The 24,897-nt window shown below is 45.5% G+C and overlaps 1 protein-coding gene across 4 annotated transcripts in view; it reads right to left on the bottom strand.

The window, feature by feature from the left end:
• The window catches only part of IQCK (IQ motif containing K), a 117,739-nt gene that overhangs the window by 88,832 nt on the left and 4,010 nt on the right, over positions 1-24,897 (bottom strand). For 3 of the 4 annotated variants that reach the window (XM_046666210.1, XM_046666211.1, XM_046666208.1), the window contains exons 2-4: positions 20,171-20,235; positions 18,382-18,514; positions 17,517-17,614 (exon numbers count right to left, since the gene is read on the bottom strand). In XM_046666210.1, the coding sequence (XP_046522166.1) occupies positions 17,517-17,614; positions 18,382-18,514; positions 20,171-20,235 (296 nt within the window). The remainder of the gene's footprint in view (positions 1-17,516; positions 17,615-18,381; positions 18,515-20,170; positions 20,236-24,897) is intronic. The other variant, XM_046666209.1, reaches the window with a different exon arrangement.

Below are 24,897 nucleotides of genomic sequence, written 5' to 3'. Positions count from 1 at the left end.
TAAGTTCTGATCTCTCGTGTTCCAATTAAGCTAATCCAAAGGCATGGCTGGATGTCAGGGGATCACTTAAGAACATCAAGCCAATCGTAACGGCTAATCTTTATAAGGATATTTACATGTCTCAAACTTAATCTGCCCTAGTGGAATACAACCTAGTTCATGATAGGAATGGCATCGTGGCCTTTTAATCAACCATCAGTCTAAGGAGAATGCTGAAGGTCTAGCTTGACAATTGCACAGTTGATTTCCTGCCTTCGAATCTTTTCCCCCTTCCAACTCCCGTAAACTCTGGCCAGCCCAGGGGCACCAGGGAAGGCAGCCATGACCACCACTGGAAGACCAGAAAGGTTGTAGCAAAGACTCAGTAGGGAACAGGCAAGTCTTCATGAAAATTCTACTCCCTTGAAAACTCCGGCGGCTTGCAAAATTATTTGCAAAGCTAGCTTCACAGTCATGCCTCCAAGAGACCGAGGGGTCTGGAGCATTCCCTTCAAGGCCTGCCCTCTGTTCAGAGAAGACAGGGAAGATGTGTCAGGGCCTCTGCAGAAGGAAGCTTCTGGCAGAGGCTCTGATGACTGTCTGTCCTGATCCATCTCACTATTCCTGCCTGAAACTGGATTTATTCTCTCTCTCACTGCCAACCTGGACCCATCCGTCTTTCCTCTAGTTTTCCACTTGCTGACATTTGCCTCTCCTGAGTTCCTCCTTGAAGCACAACTCCGAATAGCAACGGCTCCCCCTTCCTGAACACTCATCCTGTTGTACACACGTCATCTCATTCAATCCTCCCAATGGCCCTGGTGAGGTGGGTACTGTGATTACCATCCTCCCCATTTAACAGATGAGAAAACTGAGGCTCGCAGAGTTTAAGGAAGCTTCCCAGGGGCCCAGAGCTAGCCAAAGTTGGAGGGGGGATTCCAGCCCACCTTTTGGACTCCAGCACTGTGCTCTGCCATAGCCTGTCCATTTCTTTTCTTTTCTTTTTTTTTTTTTTTGAGGAAGATTAGTCCTGAGCTAAGATCTGCTGACAATCCTCCTCTTTTTTGCTGAGGAAGCCTGGCCCTGAGCTAACATCCGTGCCCATCTTCCTCTACTTTATATGTGGGACACCTGCCACAGCATGGCTTGACAAGCGGTGTGTAGGTCTGCACCCGGGATTCAAACCAGCGAACCCCGGGCCACCAAAGTAGAACATGCAAACTTACACGGCACAAGCAGGCCAGCCCCATAGCCTGTTCATTTCTGAGTCTTATCTCCCAACATTCAACCCCCCATGCGGCCAGTCTCAGCCCACCTCTCATTTTCAGTCTTCCATTCCAGGTCTAAGGAAGTTTTTTCCAGTTTAATTTTATTCTTATTTTATCGCTACTTTTCACTGTAGCTGAGCCAGTCACTAAGCTAAAGGCTTTAAATGCATTGTCTTATTTAATTCTTATATATTCCCTTATGCAAAGCCATTATTATTATTATGACTTCCATTTTACATGAGAAAACTGAGGCTTAGGAAAGTTAAAGATAGCAAGGTCCAAAGTCACATATCCAGAAGGAGGCAGAACTGGGCCCTAAATTTCGGTGAGCATGGATCCAAATTCTATGCTCAATCATTAAGCTTCCCTTATACTGCCTGCCACGGAACAGCAGAGCAGCTGATACCACTACAAAAAGCTGGACAGTCCAGGACTTCAGAACGAGGGTTGGAAAACTTTGTCTTAAAGGGCCAGACGGCAAATGTTTTAGACTTGTGTTAACAACTATTCACCTTGGCCAGCGTAGCGCAAAAGCGGCCAGAGACAACATGTAAAGGAATGGGTTTGACTGTGTTCTAACAAAACTTCATTCACAAAAATAGGTGGCTGGCCCCGTGAGCTGTAATTTGTGGACTGCTGCTTCAGGACATTGTTAATAATTAATAGGTAATCTTTCGTGTGGAAGCATGGAAAAATCCATAGTACTTGATTTGTGACACAGAAGTTAGATTTCAGGAAAGCTCTGTTTCACCTCACCTCTCTATTTCCTGGATAATCCTTTATTATTCTAAGGGATTAACAGTTTAAACATCTTTTAGATCTAGAACTAGTTTATGACTTGGGTTTTCCTGTCCCGGAAAACTGGCAGGAGAAATGTAGTTCTCCAAACAACCAAGTGGGTCAATCACTTGTTTTAAGATACGTTCTTTTAAAAAAGAATCAATTGGATCCTATTTTCCTTCATTTTAGGAAACTGGCTTCCATTCTTTAGCTATGAAGGCTCAAGAGAAGTCTGGGATACTTCAGTCTTCTTTCTTTCTCTCTCTCTTTTTCTTTGTCACTAGCTGTGATGCTGGCAGCTCCTTAAGACGTGGAGGACTCTTCACACTGCATTCTCAGCTCACCATTATTTCCAAGAGTTACGTTGAGATTTTCACAAATGTCTATCATTTATTAAAGGCACGAATATTTTCAGAATGATGAGGAAAGTCCATCACTGCCCATGTGTAACATCCAGAAAGTAGTAACAGGGACACCACCTTCCGTGCATTCAAGCAACAGCTGGTCACCCAGAAGGGGCCGTCGGGGAATGACATTCCTTTTGCAGACTTGCTCTTTTCCAAGCACAGTGTCAGTAGTGTTAATAACAGTTAACGTGTAATGAGTGCTTTCTATGTGCCAGGCATTCCTCTAAATTTTACTTAACTCATTTATACTCACAACAACTACACATTGTTAGGTTGTTTTTATTATTCCCATTTTACAGATTAGGCAACAAAGGCACAGACAGGCTAAATATCTTGTCCAAAGTCACTTACTAGTAAATAGAAGAGCAGGAATTTGAACCCGGGAGGACTCCAGAGCTAGCCCCTTCACACATTACCTTATTTCATCCTCTCAATAATCCTGCCTGTGGTTTACAAATGAGGAGAGGAGGAAGCTGCAGACAGGTAACTTCCCCAAAGCACTAGGCTAGAGCCAGAAGCCAAACCTGCCACTTGCTGCCAAATCCCTATTATTTCTAGCACAGAGTATGAGGTAAATTGCAAGAAGGGCCACCATTCTCCACCCCTCCCTATATCCACACTTTCTGCAATGTGACTTTACAGCTTTCCCATCAAGAGGCAGGCCCTATTTCTTCACTCCTTGAATCTGGGCTGGCCTCGTGACTTGCTTTGGCCAACATAACACAGTGCAAGTGACACTGCGCTGGTTCCAAACCTCAGGTTCAAGAGCCCTTGCGGACTTCTGCTCGAATCTTCCCAACTCTGCCCAGCTACCGTGTGAACAATCCAGGGTTAATCTAAGGGAGGATGAGAAACTCAGAGGAACAGAGTGGTGCATCCCAGCTGAGGCTGTCCTAGACCAGCCAGCACCCAGCCTACCTGGTAGCTGACCACAGACACATGAATGAACCCAGCCAAGGTCAGAAGAACCTCCCAGCTGAGCCCAGTCCAAACTGCTGACCTGCAGGACAGTGAGCTAAATAAACTGTTGTTGTTTTAAGCCACTAACTTTTGAGGTAGTTTGTCATGTAGCAAAAAGTTAGCTGATGCCATGCATAATAACTGAGATGCAATTTATGGCCAAATAGTAATGTTTTCCCTATTTAGTGGCCAGTCAAGACTGCTACCACAGCCACCTGGCACAAAGCCATGCCCCAAAAGCAAGAGGACAAAGCTTCAGAGCAGAGAAGGAAAACCCCATCACAAAGCCACTGCCCTTTATTTTGTAAGACAACCATGGGGTCACCCTCAGGTCAGAGCCTGTTGACTTTCTTTTTAAAGACTTGTCTTTTGATGATGACTTTGATTTTTAGAAACAAAAGCAACTCCTAGCCAAGTTTGGGAATGAAGTGATCAATGCTGCTTTTGTTAAAAAGAAGAAAGAAAAGAAGCATGACCATAAAGTTATAATAAGATTTTCTTGCATGGTTTACAAACTGGATCTGACAGCAATTCCAGGATTCGCAAAGGGAAGTATTTTCAACACTAACAGCCTTATTGACATAGTACCAGGACTGAGTGCCTGGCTCTGAAGCCAGACTCCTGGGTTCAACCCTGGCTCTTCTTCTGTAGACATGTGAACTTGGGTACTTCTTGAGCCTCAGTTTCCTCATCCACAAAACGGGGACAATAAAGTCACCCATTCAAAGGGTTACTGTGATGACTAAATGAGATCATAATGTGAAATAATGCCTGGCATATAGGACGTACTCTACAAATGATTGTCATTAATCATCATTGATTAATCACTAAGATGGTAACTGGTAATGGTAGATTATTGCAAAACAGCCCTTAACTTTGAGCTGTATCTCATATTTCGGAGCCAAATTCCAAAATGTAAAATTGAGATCTGCTGTCTGGACCCATTTATATGTCACAATATTCAACCAAACATAATCAGGTCTGGTAAAACCTAGTCTCCTCTATTCCTAGGTATCCACTCAAGAGAAATGAAAACATATGTCCACACAAAAACTTGTATGCAAATATTCATAGCAGCATTATTCATAATAGCCAAAAAGTGGAAACAGCCCCAAAACAAAATGTGGTATATCCATACAATGGAATATTATTGAGCGGTAAAAATGAATGAAGTACTGATACATGGTACAACACAGATAAACCTCAAAAACATTGCACTAAGTGAAATAAGCCAGATGCAAAAACCATGTGTTTTGTGAGTCTACATATATGAAATGTCCAGAAAAGGTAAATTTATGGAGATAAAAAGTAGATTAGTTGTTGCCTGGGCGTAGGAGTGGGAATGAAGAGTGACTACAAATGGTCACTGGAGATTTTGGGGGGAGGATGGAAATGTTCTAAAATTAGATTGTGGCGATGGTTGCACAACTTTGTAAATTTGCTCCACTTAAAATGAGTGGAGTTTTTAAAATCATTTTTTAAAAATTGTGGTAAAATATACATAAAATTCACCATCTTAACTATTTTTTACTGGACAATTCAGTAGTCTTAAGTACATTCACAGTGTTGTGTAACCAACCTCCAGAGGTATTCTCATCTTGCAAAACTGAAACTATACCCATTAAACGACAACTCCCTATTCCCCACTGCCACTGGCCCCTGGTGAGCACCATCCTCCTTTCTGTCTCTATGAATCTGACCACTCTCTAGGTACCTCATCGAAGTGGAATCATGGGCAGCATTTGCCTTTTTTGTGATTGGCTTATTTTATTTACCATAATGTCTTCAAGGTTCATCCATGTGGGAGCATGTGACAGGAGTTCCTTCGTTTTTAAGGCTGAATAATACTCCATTGTATGGATACACCACACTTTCTTCATCCACTCATCCATGATGGACACTTGAGTAAAATGAGTGGATTTTATGATATGTAAATTATACTTCAATAAAGCTGTTTTTGAAAAAAGTCTTATTTATATATCCTCCTGTCAGTGGACTTTAGGGTCTTTTCCATTTCTTTTTATTTCAAACAATTTGCATTTTATATCCTTCTTCAGAGCTCCTTGTATACAAATATCGAGTTGTTCCACCCACCATACAGGTTTAGAAGTGAAATTTCTAGGTCATAGAGTATGTATACTTTCAACTTTACTAGGTTCTGCCAAATTTCTCTCCAGAAGGGTGGTCCCAATTATACACTAGAACATGAAAGTTCCCTTCTCCAAGCTTCACCCATTCCTCATATTGTCAAACTTTTACATTTTTGCTTATCTGTGAGATTGAGCATTTTCTGACTTTCTTTTGGCTCTCTGGGTCTCCCCTTTTGCAAACTTCCTGATCGTACCCTTTGTCTATTTTTCGATTTCATATTTCTTTTGTGTTGTTCCTTTTTCCTCATTGATTGATAGGATTTCCTTATAATCTGGATACTAAACTGTTATATATGTTGAAAGAACAGATTAGTGGATAAGAGTCAGTCAACTAAAGGTAGACATCGACAGGAGATGGAAAGTGCCTGGACTGGGAAATTAACAGGGAATCGGGATAGCCGGAGGTAGGGCCACCATGATATTCATTGCTGTTATTCCACGTGTGCTCACAACAGGGCCTAAGAACATAATGAGAGCAAGTCATTTGCTGAGCACTTCCTATGTGCCAGGTGCAGTGCTGAGAAATTGCCCACATGCTCTAATTTGATGCCCAGAATGAGCATAGAGGTAGATATTATCGTTTCTCTTTCATGCATGAGAAAACAGGCTCAGTGAGATGATATGATTGAAGTAAGGAGCCCAGCTGGGATTCCAACCCAGCTCTGATTCTAATACCATGCTCTTAAAATTTTTTTTAATTTATCAAAATAATACCTATGTATAAAGAATCAAATAATATCAAAATATCCCTTGCTGTTAACTACATTAGACCTCCTTACCTATCAGAGTCCAAAAAATATTTGTGGAGTGGATGAACCAAAGGATCATGGCCAAAGATACTTATGAACAAGATTCAGCAGCTGAATGAAGGTGTCAGGGGAGGGAAAGATTCCCACCCGAGGCGGAATGAAGACAGAGGAGGAAGCCCACAACCAGTCACAAGTGCATGAGGAAATACAAGCAAGGATTCCCACTGAAATGTGCTTAGAGTACTGGGAAATCAGAAATTTCCATGTCCAACAACAGGCAATCAGGGCACTACATCAAGGTGTAGCCCCACGACGAAAGTCCATGCAGTCATCACAACTGGCACAAGGAAAGATGCTCCTGATATCCTGCTAAGGAAAAATAGCAGGTTACGAACAGGGAGTATAAAACAGGGAGTATAAGGTAAAAAAAATACATTGCCAGGTACTAAATATGTAAATATAAGTGTACGTGAATTTTAAAAAGCCCACAAAGATATTAAACACATTAACGGGGCTAGGATTGTAACAGATGTGTTCTTTTGTTTGTGTGTTTTTTTCCTTATTGGTAGTTTCCAATTTTTCTACAAAGAGCAACTATCACTCATGTAACCACCATTCCTTTCTTACCTCTGAAAAATAAAAAAGCCAAAACCCAAGAGTTCTTTAAAGGAGTTGGAGTTAAAATCAAGGGATCTTGAGAGCAAATTCCAGATACAGAGGCCAGGTGAGGCAGGGCCAGGCTGAGCTAACGCAGTCCAGGTGGGAGAGCAGAGGGAGAGGGTACAGGAGCCAGCACGGCCCTGCAAACCAGGCTCGCAAACAACCGCAGGGTGTGGAGAGGAGGACTTCCGCCTCCATCGTTTGGGTCAAGAGTCGATTTCCTGGAGTGGATGAGAGCTGAGGCTGAGCTGGAAGGAGCGGTTGGCATCCCGGCTGTGCCGTTGACTAGCTCAGAGACCTTGTGTGTGCACGTAAGTTGTTCATTCTTTCTAGGCTGTAGTTCCCACATTTTAAAAATGCTAATATCACCACCCACAGCACAAGGCTGTTCTTAAAAATCAGTGAGATCTTGTAAATAAATGTTGAGCATCACAGAGCCTGGCATAGAGAAGGTACATCATAAATGGCAGTAGTTGTGTTCCCAAAGGTGCGGTGTGGGGGTGCTTCAGCTTGTCTGATGGGCCCCAGGCAGGGTGGACAGAGAGCAAACAGCTAAGAAAGAACAAACAGACCAGGACCTCACAGGAGCACTTAAAAACACAAGTCAGACGTCAGCAGCTGGTGAGATCTAGCTCACAAATGTGTCGTTTGGCATGCTGCCTCTGATCTTTTTAAAAGTTAATTGTCAACAGTTAAATTGGAACGGTTTATGGTACAGTCTGGATTGGGTGCTTCTGTCGAAAACTCAGGAGACGTGGCCACACTGAGCCCATTCCTGCATGGTGACAGTCAGCAGGAAACGAGAAGCATGGCAGCTGCCCCCTGCAGCGCACTGGCTTCTTTGGTGGCCGCAGTCCCCACCTTTACTGTAACCCCAGGCCTGTTTCATTACCTACCTGCAGCCCTTTGAATGTTTTCCCCTTAAAAGACACAGTGTGGATGCACTGGGTGTGAGGCTGAATAAAGGCCCCCTAGTCCTGGATGCCCACACCCTAGTCCCCAGAACCAGTGAGTATGTACCTTACACGGCGACAGAACTTTGCAGATGTGACTACATTAAGGATCCTGAGACAGGGAGATGACTGAGGAGGGGCCAAGGTGATTACAAGGGTCCTTATAATGCAGGCAGGAGGGTCAGAGTCTGAGACGGAGATGCGACCACAGAAGCAGAGGTCGAAGTGATACTATTGCTGGCTTTGAACATGGAGGAAAGGGCCACTAGCCAAGGAATCCAGGTGGCCTCTAGAAGCTGGAAAAGGCAAAGAAATAAATCCTCCCATAGAGCTTCCAGAAGGAACACAGCCCTGCAGAGGCATCTTAGACTTCTGAGCCAGAGGCACTCTCTCTACACCCTGCAGTGGGCAGACAGCCCTGCATGGAGAAATCTGTCCTGCATCCTAAATCTTTTCAACTACCCCACTAGATGCTGACACGGTAACAAAACTTGTTTATGACTGTCTGAGTCTAGAATCTAATTCCAGTTAACATATAAACACAAGGTCTTTTTGCTTGGTTTTAACATACACTAATCTTTCCAGGAAAGCAGCTACCATAGATACCAAGAGAAAACTGTACTTCGTTTCATTCAGAACCTAAGAGTTTCTCACCATTTCAGAAAATCCCATCACCAAGGATGGTATCACTCACAGTATCTGCGTGACCATCACAACACATGTGATTCAGTCGGTCATTTTGCCTGTTATATTCATGGTGATCCACGTGCAAGCAAGTGACTACGTCATAACATCTTCTAGTGTCGTTTCACCTGAGCTCTACAAAAGGAAATACATACGACTTATATTATAAATGACTTTCGTTTTATTTCTCCTTTATATTATAGTCCACTATAATATAAATTGCCACTATATATATATATCTGAAACTACTGTATGTGATAGATGTGATAGGCAATTATGATAATGGTCCCTAATTAATCATGCCTCCTAGGTCCATGCCCCTTTGCCATGTGATTTTGCTCCTCCTTCTAGATGAAGTCTATTTCTCACTTGCTTTTGAGTTGCTAGCTTTGTGAGTTGCTTTGACCAATGGAATGTGGTCAAAGTGAAGCCATTGGAGTTCCAGAGCCCAGGCCTTAGGCTTCTGCCTTTGCCCTTCTGGAAAGCTGCCGTGAAACAGCCAGGCTGTGAAGGAGCTAGTCTGGCCTACTGAAGGATGAGAGCCATGCTGGAGGAGAATTGAAGTGCCCCAGCCAACAGCCAGCACCAAGCCCCAGACATGTGAGTGAGGCCAGCTTGGACCTTCCAGTCCAGCCCAGTCACCAGCTGGAAGCAGCCACAGGAGTGAGTAGAGGTGAGGCCAAGAGAAGAACCCCCAGCCGGCCCACAGAAATAATAAATCACTGTTGTTTTAAGCCATGAAGTTTCAGGTACAGTTTATTACATAACACAGCAATGAGGTAACTGATACATAGGTAATGTTATCTTAGCACTTCATTTCAGGATAGTAAGGGCACTATAAAATGTGATGACAATGGGGCATTGAACCCAAGAGGGTCGAGAACCACTGCTCTGATGATTTCCCACTGCTCTCAAAATAAAACCCACACTCTCCACTGGCCTCCATGATACGGCCGCTCGGAGAGACCTGGCCAACCTCACCTCCCATCTCCTTTGCTCACTCTGCTCTGGCCACGCTGGCCTCCTTTCCTTTTTTGTCCCTGGAATAGGCCACTGAATTTGGCAGTACTGGGTCATCAGGGAATCCTGAAAAGAGTCGTAGCAGAGGATTTCGGTGCTACAGTGTCACAGATTAAAGAGAGATGAATGGTAAGAAGGGGGAGGGGAGGTGCTTCACTCAGTGTGTTGGTAAAAATGAAGGAGAGAAAGACAATAACCCTAGATGGGACAGCAAGGTCAAATATATGGGCCTGCAAATGTTATTTATTTACAACTTCTACTTTTTCTGATTACAAAAGCAATTCACTTTTTTTTCCTGCCCCTGAGGAATATTCCCCCTGAGCTAACATCTGTGCCAATCTTCCTCTATTTTGTATGTGGGTCACTATCACAGCGTGGCCTGAGGACCGGTGCGGAGGTCCATACCCGGGATCCGAACCTGGGCCGCTGAAGCAGAGCACACTGAACTTAAGCACTAGGACAGAGGGCCGGCCCCCATTCATGCTTATTTTTAAAATTTTAAATATTACTGAAACATTGGAATAAAATATAGGAGAGCAGAGGCCTCAACATTGTCCTCTCTCCCCCAATCTACATGTGATTTTTTGTTTACTGGCTAACAGATTTAGGTACTATTATTGACATCCATTTACCTTTGGCTTGGTCTACAGATACTGCATAAATCAGTAAACACACAGGAAACATCTGCACCATGTCTATTGTCGGCCCGCAGATGTACTTCCACCAGCTATTGGTACAAAGTAATCATTTTCCATTCTTTTTTTTTTTTTTTTTTAAAGATTGGCACCTAGGCTAACAACTGTTGCCAATCTTCCTTTTTTTTTTTTTTCCTGCTTTATTTCCCCACCCCCCCCCCCCCCCACCATACATAGTTGTATATCTTAGTTTCAGGTCCTTCTAGTTGTGGGATGTGGGACGCCGCCTCAACGTGGCCTGACGAGTAGTGCCATGTCCGCTCCCAGGATCCGAACCCTGGGCTGCTGCAGCGGAGCGCGCGAACTTAACCACTCGGCCACGGAGCCGGCCCCATTTTCTATTCTTTAGCTTTCACAGAGTATATTTGTTTAACAAAACATAAAACACTGCTAGCACCTAGCTAATTTCACAGCAAAACTAAAAGGCCCATTGACTTTATTTATAGATGGTCACTTTAATGCCAAATAGATGCCACTTAAATCTTTTTACACGTAGTCAAAAACAACCATCTGTGAAAGGGATAAATAAATCTATTTCATTTGCTAAATTCATATCACAAAATGCTCAGGGTTTTCATCTAATTCTAGCGCTGAGATAATTCCTGGAAATCACATGCTTCATGGTGTCTCCCAATTGCGATCTCCTCCAAAAATTAAGGAATGGAGAAATATCTGCTTATTAAATAAGCTGAATTTTACTCTGTGCACTTAAAAGATTTAAATATCTAATGATGAGCAAACTATTTGATCAGGATCTTTATAAAATTCATCAGAGTCCAATTCATAATATTTAAAATGACATATATAAAAGAATCGAGTTATTAATGAATCGAATCAAAATCATCAAGATTGCGCAGCTTGTTGGGCAGAGTCAGGTGGGAGGCGAAGGATGACCGACTCCGGAGGCCTGGTTCGGAACCACTGGACCATGGGCCACAGACTGCCTCCTTCACGTGCACAGACACACGCACACACACCAGGCGTGTGCGTAACGGGCCAAGTGCTCCACGGCATCGTCATCAGGCGTCGCCTCTTGCTGTCTTGCTCTGCTTTGCTCCCTCTGGTTTTCCTTGGAGTGTCATGGTACCCACAGGACAATCTAAATGAAGGGCTCTGCCCCACGACGCCTTGTGAGAGCCTGCTTTGGGAAACTGCCCAGACCTGCCAGGCATCTCATTCCTCTCCTGCACAGCTTCCAGACACATCTTTCATGTTAGAATCTGGCCTCTGCTTTTGACAAGCCCTTAGACCGACCAGCAGCATGGTCTAGTGGTCAAACTCCTCGACTCAGGAACCAGACTCCTTGGTATGAATCTTGGCTCTGCCGCTTACTAGTTGTATGCTTGAGCCTGTTGGGTAACCTCAGTGCTCCACGGCCCTCATCGGTAAGGTGATGATAATAGCACGCACATCAGAGGACTACTGGGAGGATTAAACGAGCTCCTGCAGGCAAAGCGCTTAGAACAACGTCTGGCACAAAATAAAGGCTCTGGAAGTGCTAGAAACTGCTATTCTTAAATTCCAGCCTCTTGCTCAATTTTCTGGCTCTCCGATGGCTAGGAGGCCCTTCAATTTTAGAGTATCTGCTCCTTACTCAGCTCTCGCTCCAGGGAACCCAACCAACCTGGGCAGCCTCCCCAGAGTCTGCCTCCCTCCAGAGGCGGCAAATCCAGACGCTGCAGGTACAGTTACCAAATGACCTCTCGCACGTACAGAATACCGAGGGCAAACTGACAACTGCTCTTGTAGCTTGACTGCTACCTTAAAAATCAGCCCTGACTTTTGAGGATTCATATTCATTCATTCATCCAAAAATATTTAGTGGGTCTCCCTATGTTCCAGGCACTGCTAGGGCGACATCATAGAACAAAACAGAAAATAATGACAGCAAGGAAAAATAACTAGAAGTCAGCATTTTAAGGGCAAAACATAAATCAGCAATTATCCTTGAGCGACCTAATATAAACGCTGCTTCAAGATATAACTTGAATGGCCCTATAAACAGTGAATCACGTTGCTGTTTAAGACCCATTTCAATGCAAGTTTGGTTGCGGGTGACATATAAGAATGCTCCGGTTATGTAATTTGGCTGGGGCCAGTTATTATTCGGTGGAAGCATCTATTCCTACGGACAGGACGTGAGGAACAGATGAATCGAGAAAGTGCAAATCTGTTGTGCAGATCTGGATAAGAGCGGTTCCATTTGGGTCTGACAATTGTTGAGACGGCAGTAATGTGATTTTTAAGCCTTCAAAAATAACCCACAAGAGACTACGTGACCAGGAACAAAAAATGGAGGGAATCAGACTTAATTAAGAAATCTGAAATCAGGGAATGGAAGCAGTGAATGGTAATTCACCCACCTTGCATATTTGTAGCATTCCAAATTCTGAGCTTCCGGGCAGGGGCTGAAGGGAGGGCAGGGTAGGGAGCCACCAACCCCTGGTACCTGTGAGCATCAATAAGTAGTCCCCTCATCCTCTGGGTAATAGGAGCTCCTCTCAGCCCCTTAACAGTCGAGGAAACTGAAGCTCACAGATTATTCAAGTCTCAACGCAAGGAAGTGGTCCAGCAGGATTTAGGACTCCAGCACACCTGCCTGCCTGCCTGCCTTTAAAGTCCGTCAGCGCCTGCAAGTTCACATTTTTAAGAACCCACACTTTCTACACTCCTTGATCAGTCACTATCACACTTAAACTTGAATGCTCCATTCAAGCGCCCCGCAGAATTTGGTGTTTAGACCGTTTTCATTTCGTCCCAGCGGCAGCTCGTCTGCGGGACGTCAGAGATGAAGTATGAGTTGGCACGAGGATGCCTCATTACTCTCCAATACAAAGAGAAATTTCTCTGATTCTTTAAAAGTGTTTTATCATTGCCTGGAAGCCCAAGACTGTTTTTAGCCCCCTCATTACAAAATTATTTACGGGTGAATATTAGCACACGCAATCCTCAATGTAAAATCTTAATTACTGCCCTTTTAGCTGCTTTCTGTGCCCTCTGAAGGGGGATAAATTAGAAGAAGAGCAGTAAATAGGTTAGAATAAAGGCTGCACGATTGAACAGAGCCGCCCCCAAGTCTAGAAGTGAAGTCCTAGCAGCAGATCCACTCTCGCCATTTCTCCACCTTCACGCTGGTTTCAGCGGAGCAAAAAAAGAACAGACACAGAGGGGAGAAGAAGAAAAACGACCTCAGTTCACCATTATCCTTCAGCTCCTGAAGGCTTTACTACTAGGTTGTGGTTTTCTTGAAGACAGGGCCATATCTTGTCCTCTCTGTGTCCCCAGGGCCCGGCTCTGTGCTCAGCACATAGTAGGCTTGATAAATGTCTGTCAAACGGAGCTGAACTTGGGTGACTGCATCCGTTTGCAGATACTCTTTACACACATTCAAACAAAGGTTATTCCACTGTGCTCATTTCATCGTTTCATCACTGTATTCCATCCTTTGTCCAATCTAATAAAAGGCACAGCACACTGGATATACTTTGGCCCACAGCAAGATTAAAAAGAAAGATCCCTGAAATGCGACTTGTGACATCACCTGGTCTCCCTGATTTAGCAGCAGGACCTGAAGCCGGAGAGACAAGGCCACCTGACGACGCAGGGCCAGGCCGAGGGCTCTGCTCTTTGGCCCAAGCCTCACTGCCATTCCACTCGCCACAGATGCATCTGTTTAGCACCACATAGAGGAAGAGAGGGTCAATTATGAGTAAGGGACAAGAATTAAGAGGTCAGGGGAAGCCAAATGAGCAAACAAAAAATACTTAAAAATTAGAAGCAGTTTAGATTGTATAACCTAAGGCAAGCAGCAGTCTGTTCTCCAGATAATAGCTATGAATAAAAAAATCAATACTTCCTGGGGCTACTTAATGGACAGCCCCCAACCTCCGGTTTTTGGGAGGGATGAAGCCATGGTCTAGGATCATCTGAGCCTTGGCTGAAGATATGCTCCATCGCTCAGGAGCTGGGTGACCCTAGGGAATGCTCACCTTCTGAGTTGGGGGGGCCTCCTCTGTAAAAGGGGTTGATTTAAGGGGGATCTGCCTTCTAGGGTGACTGGAGGGGTGAAATGAGACGAGTGTATAAAACACTTTGACCAGTGCTGACAGGCAGCGGGCAAATAACCAATGACACAGCTTCTCTGACCATTAACACTATCGCTATTATCACAGCAGGAGTCAAACCACCAGTGAGAGGAGAGCCAGTACCTGCATTTGACAGTCAGTACCTGAATTGCTGACATTTATTTTACCAGCTTTCTCTCTTTATAGTTCCCTCCAGCAGAGTGCCCTCTCATGTTAATGAAAATAGGGACCTGATCACTGTGGCTTTTTCTGGTTCAATCAGGACAACTGGTCTGTACCAGGAAGTCAGGAGAATGAGGCAGGATTAAGGCTCCCACTCCCCAAGGGGTATGGTTAGTGGCTGAGCTGCATTTCAAGGGAGGAAAGGTAAGCTGAATGCTGGGCTTCTCTTTGCTGAGTGGGCCATGCAAGCTGAGGGCCAGAGCTGAATTGTTCAGGATCTAAGAGGGGTCTGAAGAGGCTGTGTGGGGAGGAGGTGCCTGGAGAGGACAGAAGTGTTTCTAGAGAGGATTAATGAAGTATTGCTTGACAGATGCAAACAAAGCCCTCTTCCCACCTCCCTGTGAAATGGTCAACAAAGTAAACTTTCTTCATGAAATCACTGCGTAAGTGGGTGGTGTTTTGGGGAGCTGGGACCAAGTGCTGGATCAGGCCTCCAGGTAGCCAAGGAACAAGAGCAAGCCCATTCAGGCAAAGGGTGTGACCCACCTACCTGGGGAGCCCCTGCAGCCTAGTAATGCTGATGATCAATAACAGTTAGCACTTACTGAGTTCTTCCTGTGTTCCAGGGCCTCCCCTGAGCACTCTGCACGGGCTACCTCATTTCAGCAGCACGATGATCCCATGAGGAGGTGCTACGATCACCTCCATTTTACACGTAAGGAAATGATGGTGGCTTAGAAGGATGAAAGAAGTTGACCCAAGCTGTGCACCAGCTAGGGTGGAGGTGGACTTCAAAACCAGGTAACTCCAACTCGAGAGACTTATTCTTAAGCACTATGTTATAAACATAGCCCAATTCACTAATTAATTGCATAACTGATATATGAGGGTTCAGGGGGTGCCATTTGCCACCCACCACTCTCTAGCGTTGCCTACACTCATGAAATAGATGGAAGTCTTCTTCCTCATCCTTCCAGGCTATCCCTCCAGGGCTGAGTTCAGGAGAACGGCTTTCCCAAAGAGAAGAGAGCTGGGTTTGGGTCAAGGACACAGCAGTAGAGGTGTTCCCCTATGTCCAACCATGCACTCATTTGTTCAACATTTATTAAGGGCCAACTCTATGTCGCCTGGGGCAAGGCATTGGGTATAGTGTCCTAGGCACTGAGCACAGACACGAAAATAAACCAGATAGAGACTCTGTCCTCAAGGAACTTAAAATATTGGAGGAGACAGACATGTATAAAATGAAGCGTATTTGCGGGTTATGAATGTCCTAATTAAGGATGTCTTAGTTTTCCATAAGAAGATGAACAGATGAAATACTCTGAAATCTGAGAGCTGGGTTCAGCTGCTTCCAGTTTGGGCCCAGCAGGGAACAGGAGGCCTGAAAGAGAAGCCAGAGAGCTGAGTCTGGAAAAACGAGCGGAACTTAAATATGCAGAGAAGAGGAACTCAAGGATTTTTTTTCTAAAAAAAGAAAGAACATACGCCCAGAGGCTGTGAAGCGCAGGGCTGGGACAAGCAACTCTGAGTGGTTGTGTTTGGCTGGAGGGCATTGCCCAGAAAGGAGAGCAGAGGGAGGTGAGGGAGGAGGGAAAGACGGGAGAGGGCCTTGAAAGCCAGGCTGAGGGGTCCTGGCTTTCTTATGTGGATCCACGGTTCTCAAATGGTGTACCGTGGCCCAGCAGTGGACCCAAACCTCTTCCTTCACCGGGGGGCTGCCCAGATTCTGATCCACATCTCGTGGTTCATTTCTGCCCCTACTAAAGACACAACTGTCAGGGGGAGGCCTGTCAGAAGGAATGTCATGCTGAGTGCATCAAGCAGCAGTCAATTATGGGGAGGTATAATGTGGGGTGGTCAAGAGGTGGGAGGGGCAATATAACGTCAAGGTAGCACTAGAGAAAAATCAAGTGTTTGCTAGAACATGTGAAAACTGGCCCCTCCGCATATAAGAGCAGCATCCTGGCAGAATCCAGCTCCTCTCAGGCATCCCGTGCTGAAGGGCAACGAGGCAGGTGACGCACTCAACCGTGAGCGCTTTGAAGACCCTGGGACACGTCAACTGACCGGGGTTTGCACTGTAGTTACTGCCAACTTTTTTAGTATCATTTTGAATCCTTTAGTCTGGATTCGAATCCTGCCTCTGTCATTCACCCTTGATCACGTTTCTGAACCTCTCTGTTCCTCTGTTTTCTCACGGGCAAAATGCAGACAATAATAGAAGGAAACTCATAGGGCTGCTGCGAGGAATAAATGACATAATGGATGATAAGGCACTTAGCAAAGGGCCTAGGCAGAGCAAGCGCCTGGTCAATACGAAATGTGGCTGCTATTTGACTCTCTTCATGCAGGCCATCCAAAATTCTTGTATTCAAACTGTGCGGGAACACACGCACCCAAAGCATCCTGTCAGCTGAAGACAAGAGGGAGCTGCTGAAAGCGTTTACGTGGGGGTGTGCCAGGATCCAAACTCGAGTCACAAAGATAACCGGCTGCAGTGTAACAGTAAACAATATTTACGAGCTCTCACTGGGTGCCAGGCCTCTCCTAAAGCAAGTTACACACACGACATCTGGCATGAGGCGGAGCAGGGAGAGGCCAGAGGTGGGAAGAGCCATCCAGAGCCAGATAAGAGGTAGGGAGAGCTTCAAGCTGAGCATGCCATAAACGGGAGCGGAGAGGCCAAGAAGCCTGGTAGATGCCAACTGCCTAGGAGAAGGGCGGGCAGGGAGGCCAAGCAAGGCGGAAACCTCTCCAGGGCCGAGCGGCAGACAGAGGGTGGCACGTGTGCCTGCGCAGCTAGGTGTCGTGGCTGGAATGGGTAAGCGACCAAAGCACAGGCTTTGATCCCCCAGAGGGATCATTCTGCGCAGAACCACTTGATGGTCCTGCGATAATGAGTGGTCGCCTGATAGAAACGAATTATTGAGCATTTAGAAATAAAGAAACGAAGCAACTGACCTCAAAACATTTCTCTTTCTTTGCTTGGTGAAGCAGGTTAGTCATTCCGGGAAGCAGAATTGGAAAGATGAACGTTTCCAAAAATTCTCTAGGGGAACCTAAAACAAAAAGACTCCCACTGAAAATCTCAAACAGCCCAAGTTAATCTGGGAGAAGCGTTTGCTTCTGAACCAAAAAAAGGTACCGTCCACAAAATAACAAGACCTTAAACGTTACCTGCTCCTCCAGACTACCGAGCCGGGCTGCATCACTAAAGAAACTTAAAACTTCTCTCTCTGAGCCTCGGCAGTCAGGCGAGGACGCAGGCCGGATCCCACACAGGCCCAAGGCCACAGGCACAGCAAGGGGGCCAGTGTGGCTGGAGGGAATATAAGGGTCACACTAGGAACTGAGGCCTGAAAGGAACAGGGTGGGGGATGACGTATAGGGTCACAGCAGTGGTGGCAGTGTTGCCAAGGCGCAAAGCACACTAGCAGAGAGCCCAGAACAAACCAGTAGCAGAGGGCCTGACACCAGGAAGGGACTGGGGCCCAAGGAGGAAGACGTAGGAAGCCTGCATCTCTGGCTTCACCCCACAGAGCCGGGAAGCCTGGTATTTTCTGCTACTTTTTACATTTTTGCCCCTTTGTATTTAATGTAGAATCAAAATATGCTTATTGTTATTTACCATCATTATTACATTTCAACCTTAAAGATAAATCAGTGGAATAAAGAGTACTTCTCTTAAAAATTAAAACAAGAACACATTCTTTCTTATCTACGTGGTCTCCCTGAGGTCTAGCTAAGCATGCCCATCCCCACCCTGTGGCTTTGCAACTTTACAAGCCCCAAACTATAAAAGATGAGATCCCACTTGCTCACTTACATGTCTTTGGATCGACTGTTTCCTCTTTAACTTGAGGGCAGGGTATACGTGAGGCTGTGGGCGACCGAGAAACTGGGAAAAGCTGCTCTGCGCGGAAGCCACGGTAAACCGTTTCCTCCAACGGTGAAACCTGCTGGGGGGCGGGCGAGGGAGTCAATTCATATACAGAGTTTCCAGAATTTTGTTTTCTTTTATAACCCAACAGAGGAACAAAATTCTCTTTCGGACTTTAGGTTCAAGGGGGGCATAGTGAGCACAAATCTTTCTCTCTCTGCCCTCCTAAGACACCACAAATGCCAATCAAGGAATGAAGCCCTGGAAGAGAATAGGAGGGCCATCAGTGGACTGAGATTTCTAAACGTTTCCCAAAGAAACAGGGATGAAGGCTGTGGGCAGATATGAGGGAGGGGAAGGGGCAGCCCCGAATCCACAGGAGGAAGTGGCCCCAGAGGCTGGGAGTCCCTCTTCCCACCAGGATTCCACAGGGCTTCAGTCCGTGGGGGTTCAGTTCCTCAGAGGGTGGGAATGAGAAAGGGAACGATGAGCAGGCGGGCTTGAGCGAAGATCCGGCTGGGGCTCCCCTGGCCCACAGCCCACACTGCCCCCCACCACGCCTCGGCCCCCTTCAGTAGACAGAAAGCTGCGTTCGCGCCAGCATCTTACATCCAGCTCTCCCTCCTTTCCAATGACTCTTCTGCAAACCAAATAAACAAACAGCTTGGGAAGGAGCAGAACCAGTCAGGGCGCCCTGTTGCTCAAAAGAAATGAAAACAACTCTCCATTGACGTGGAGGTTCCCAGCCCAGCTCCAAAATACAGACTCCCTGCCTGCTGAGCCTGAAGAAACGTCTTCCAGCGGACAGTCACCCACCACGAGCTCCCAGTCAGTGCATCTACTCCAAGAAGAGACCCATCCAGAAAACAAAGCCACGCGTACAACACCAGAAGAAAACCATAGGACCTATGCAGAAAAATCCACTCAGGCCTGTGTTGTGAAGTGTGAATAAACAAGCCAAGCTCTCTACACAGGTGAGGAACATCAAGAGCACGGAAGACAGAGACCAAGATCTGCAAAGAGCACCCGGCCCTGGAGGCAGCACAGACAGTCCTGGGAAGAGCACTGTTGTTAGCATCTGCAGAGGAATTCGAGAAGGCACTGCATCCACTAAGCAAGAAGAGAATGCTGTGGAAAAAGCACAATCACAGGCCGAGAAAGTTCTTACACACCAGAGGCTCTCACCGTGGCAGCCACAATGACATACTGGAAGTCTAGACACTGAGGCTTTTGTCCCATACCTGTGACCTCGCTCAAGCCCTTTCGCCGCTCAAGAGCTTTGCCTTTTTATTTGAACACCATTAAGTCCTTATTTTACTCCAAATAAACTGCCTGAGGGCCTCCCTTCCTGGCTGCCTTGTCCTTCGCCCCGTCTCCTTAGCACAGTCTTCATCTTGCCCAGCCTGCTCTGTCCCAACACGGACATGGTGTCGACTCCACTGTAAAGGCCTTTCTCACCCAGGATCTCATCTGAGCCCCACAGAGGCTCTGTGAGTGAGTCAAGGATTGTGTGTCCCATTTAACAGATGTGGAAACCGAGGCTCACAGAGGTTATTCCATGCCGTTTAAGCCACACGGTGAGTAGTAGTGCTAGGACTGGCCCCAGGTCTCTGGCTGCAGTTCCAGTGCCCTTTCCCACCTCGCTAACTCATGACGCTGCCCGACCTTCGCCAGCCATCAGTGCTGTCCTCATGCAGAGGCCTTCCTTTGAGGGTGAAGCCTGGGTCATACTCACAGTCATCACAGCTTCTGGTTTGACTTTATACTCCTCTGGAAAGGGAGGCAGTTCCGCTTCGTACTCTAAAGGGAGGGGGAAAGGAAACCCTCAATTCCATACTTCATTGTAGTTGGTGATGCTAATTTCTTTTCCTCTGAATTAAACATTCTTAAATTTTATTTCAGTTGGTGGTTTACAAAATGAAAAACAACTGGCCATTATAGGTTAATAATTAATATGACCCACCTTATTTAAAATAGATAAGAGATGACTGTGCTCTTGTAGGAAAGAGTCAAGGCTTTTTTTTTTTTTTTTGAGGAAGATTAGCCCTGAGCTAACTACTGACAGTCCTCCTCTTTTTGCTGAGGAAGACTGGCCCTGAGCTAACATGCATGCCCATCTTCCTCTACTTTATATGTGGGATGCCCACCACAGCATGGGCTTTGCCAAGCGGTGCCATGTCCACACCCGGGATCTGAACTGGTAAACCCCGGGCCCGCTGAGAAGCAGAACGTGCAAACTTAACCGCTGTGCCACTGGGCCAGCCCCGAGTCAAGGCTTTATGTTAAGAGTTTGAGACTCTTCTGAGTGTATACAACTTTAGATTTTGCCCCCAAATTATGATAACTACAAGGAATAAAAGGAGGAGAGGGGCCGGCCCAGTGGCGCAGTGGTTAAGTTCACACGTTCCGCTTCTCGGTGGCCCAGCGTTCGCCGGTTCGGATCCCGGGTGCAGACATGGCACCGCTTGGCAAAGCCCATGCTGTGGTGGGCATCCCACATATAAAGTAGAGGAAGATGGGCATGATGGATGTTAGCTCAGGGCCAGTCTTCCCCAGCAAAAAGAGGAGGATTGGCAGTAGGTAGCTCAGGGCTAATCTTCCTCAAAGAAAACAAACAAAAACTAACGGAGGAGAGAACAGGGAGGGGAGACATCAATAGCATATGGATAGGAAAGGGAGGAAGAGGAGGAAGAGGAGGACGTGAGGGGAGGGCAGACAAGAGAGGGAAGATGAGCCATCCCAGGCAGTCACGGGATGGCTGTGAAGGTAGACTGCCAGATTGGTGTGCGCAGCTGGAAGAGCAATCCCATAAACCCTTGCTACTCAAAGCGCGGCCTGAGAACCAGCAGCATTGGCATCCCCGGGGGAATTAGGAAGGCAACATCGCAGGCCCCACCCCAGCCCTATTGAATCTGAGTCTGAATGTTAACGAGATCCCAGGCGACTCGTATGCACAGTAAAGTTGGAGAAGTCCTGCTGTAAACTCCACTAGTTTCCTATCCTGGCTGCACATTAGAATCACCAGGGAGCTTTTTGAAAATATCAGTGTCTGGGCCCAACTCCAGAAATTCTGATTCAATGGGTCGGGGCAGGAGCCTGGGAGTCAGTATTTTTAAAGTTCTCCAGCTGATTCTAATGTGTAATGAGGCGGGGAATGATTGCCAGGTTTCAAGATCACAGTCAGCCTGTTGGCAAGCTTAATGCAAAGAACATTCCATACAAGTTCTTCAGGGTAACAACAACTGTTGCTGAGAGGCACAGACACGCTTGTGGCCTATCTTAGGTACATTCCTAAAGGAAAGACTGGTAAGAGTATTTCTGGAAAGGCCGACGTTTTAAAGGCGATTGCATAGTCACCCTGCAGCGATGAGGAAAATCAAAGTTCCTGGGCCAGATGGTACTGATGGAACGGATTGTGTTGGACACAAGTTTTTCCATTACCTGGTTCCTTATCAGGTAGCAGAGCATTTCTTAACTTGTTTTCTAACTCCTAGGTATCAGGCCGAGGACGTCAGGCTGCAGGTAACAAGCAATTCTGATTCTCAACACAAACTATGTCAGGTTTCTACTGCTGTATAACATTACCACAAACGTAGCAACTTAAAGTACACGAATTTATCTCATAGTTTCCATGCGGCAGGAGTCTGGGTATGGCTCAGGGTCTCATGGGGCTAAAATCAAGGTCTCGGCCATGGCTGGGATCTCATCTGAGGGCCAGGGTCCTCTTCCAAGCTTACTGGTTGTTGGTAAGGTTCAGTTTCTCGTGGTTGTGGGTCTGAAGTCTGCGTTTTCTTTTTGGTTGTTGGTGGGAACTGCTCTGGGTCCTACAGACAGCCCTCAGGTCCCTGTCACAGGCAGTTCACACATGGTTAATTTGCTGCTTCGAGGCCAGCAGGAGTCTCTTCTGCTTGAATCTCTCTGATGTCTTTTCTGGGCTCACCTGATTAGGTCAGGCCCACCCACAATAATCTCCCTCATTTAGTCAACTGATTACAAACTTTAATTACATCTGGAAAGATCCCTTGACAGTAACACCTAGATTAGTGTTTGACTGAATAACTAGGAGCGGAGTGCACTAGGGGGTGGGAATCTTGGGGACATTCTAGAATTCTGTTCACCACAGTAGCTCTAGCTCTACCACTTTATTTTTTCCTCTTAAGCAAGCATGTAAATTCACCCTTCTTCCTCCAACACTTTACCAATATAGTGCAAAAACTGTTTATTTGGATTAAGGTATGTACATTTATAGCTTTGTCTGATTAGAAAAGCAATGCATGCCTATTGTGAGAAAATTTCAAATAATACAGAGATGTCTTATATAGAGAGTGTAAGCTACACCTCATCCCATTACTATCCATAACCTTGTTAGATCTGGCTTAGATCTCGCCAAACATCTTGCAATGCATTTACGAAACAGGTATCTAATACTCAAATGCATTCATTTACTTTAGATGGCCCAGACAAACTAAGTCCAACTGTCCAAGTAGAAAACTCAGAACACTGTGCCCTTTTTCTTGGTAATTCACATCAGTTTTACCCTTATTTGAAATTTGTAAAAATTAATGGCTTTCTCTTCTAATAATCTGTCTATTTTGAGGGAACTACCTGGTCTGTTTGTGCTCATCATCATCATATTCCCAAAGAATAGTTGCTGAATGAATGAAGCAATGAATGTATGAGTGAAAAAAACAAGTTACTTTTGACCCTCTGTGTACTCATTCTTTCACATTTATTGCAAACTCACTATGTGCCAGGATCCCTTCTAGGTGCAGAATCTCGGACCTCTTTCAATGCTGCTACCCATGAGGCACCACATTTCTGTAACCAGTGTAGTCTTAGTGGGCATTTGGGTTGTTTTCAATTCTTCATTATTACAAACAAGGCTGCTATGAGCATCTTTATACACACATCATTGACAGGAAAGGAGGCATTTAGGAGGTATGTAGGACTAATTCTTGGATGTGGACCTGTTCTGTCAAAAAAAAAAACAATTTAAAACTTGGGCCAAATTTCCCTCCCCAAAAATTTATAATTTATACTCCTAATAGCAAGCCTGCCTTTTTCTGTAGGGTATTATTAATCTTATATTTCAAATCATATTTTACTCTTATTTGCATTTCTTGAATTATTGTCATTTATACTTTTTCCAAGGAGATCTCCTGAGAGTTCACTTAAATTTGATGGAAAAGATACAAATGTTTTCATCATACAACCACAGAAGATTTATGGTTGAAATGACTCTGCAGAAGTATGGGAAAATACATTAGCTTCAGGGCAATCTGATGTGTTTATTTCAAGCCTCTGTAATGTTGACGAGAATCTGGCATATTTGAGAATTTGTCAGTTTTGCCCTGTGATTTGTTTGAAATATGTAAGTGACCACAGATTGGTGCTTTCTACATTGAAAGTCATACGAGTTCGTATGAATTTAAGTTTGTAAAGACCATTGAATTCTTTAAAACAACTTGATTTGCCCTAGTTCGATCCATCGGATTTCTCAGAGTTGCTTTAGTGCTTAGAAAAATGTGCTTGCCTGCTCTGTTTAGCACTAGAAATGCCTAAGAAAATCAGGCATATTTAAATTTATAAATTTGGACAATCTTTTAGTTATCTAAGCTTGCAAACTGGATTGAGTAGGGGAATTCAATGTTATATGCTAGTGGTAAGTGTTATGTTAAGTATATGTTAACGTTAAGTGAATATTAATCTAAGAACAAGTAAAAGTGGTTCTTCATTTTATACAACAAAGGCAACATTCTGCACGAAGCAGAGCAGAAAGAGCCTGACACGTTGCTGGCAGAGCAGAGCCCTCATGCGCAAACTGGAACCTGCCCCCGCCATACCCCTGATGTCAGAAAATGACATGTCTTTATCGCTCAGGCCACTGTTAGTCCAGCTTTCTGTGATTTGCAGCAGAATGTGTTCCTAACTGAAACAGCAATTAAAATGCAACGTTTACCAACAGTGGCTACTGGAAGGGATGGACCAGGAAGGTGAAGAGGCTGGAAGCAAATCTCACGAACATTTAGCCAGCATAACCAGGGTAAGGGGTTCCACAAGGTGCTCGAGGCACAGGAGAACAGAGCAGGGGAGCTTATGTTCTGGCGAGGGGATGAACTGTAAAGCGATGAGAGGTGAAAGTGCTGCTGTCAAGGGCTGCACCCAGAGCTCTAGGAGCAGCAAAGAGGCTTTGAAATCAGTGTGAGGACTTATGGAAGGCTTTCTAGAAGGTGGGCCCGTTTCACCTGAGTCTAGAAAGACAGAAATGAGAAGGTGGAGATGTTCCAGTAAGAGGCAGAGCTTGCGCAAAGCCACGGAGTGAAGAGGCATGGCGCTCTCTGGAGGAACAGATGCTTGTGGCTAGAAGGACACGATACAGGACAGTGGCACTGCGCTTTGTGCCTTACCTGGAAACTTGCTTAAAATGCAGAGCTTCGGGACTCGCCACCAAGGAGCCTGACA

The sequence above is a fragment of the Equus quagga genome, chromosome 7 (assembly GCF_021613505.1).
Source record: "Equus quagga isolate Etosha38 chromosome 7, UCLA_HA_Equagga_1.0, whole genome shotgun sequence".
NCBI classification, from domain to species: domain Eukaryota; kingdom Metazoa; phylum Chordata; class Mammalia; order Perissodactyla; family Equidae; genus Equus; species Equus quagga.
The sequence above is the reverse complement of the archived record's forward strand: the minus strand, read 5'-3'. Positions and strand labels throughout refer to the sequence as shown.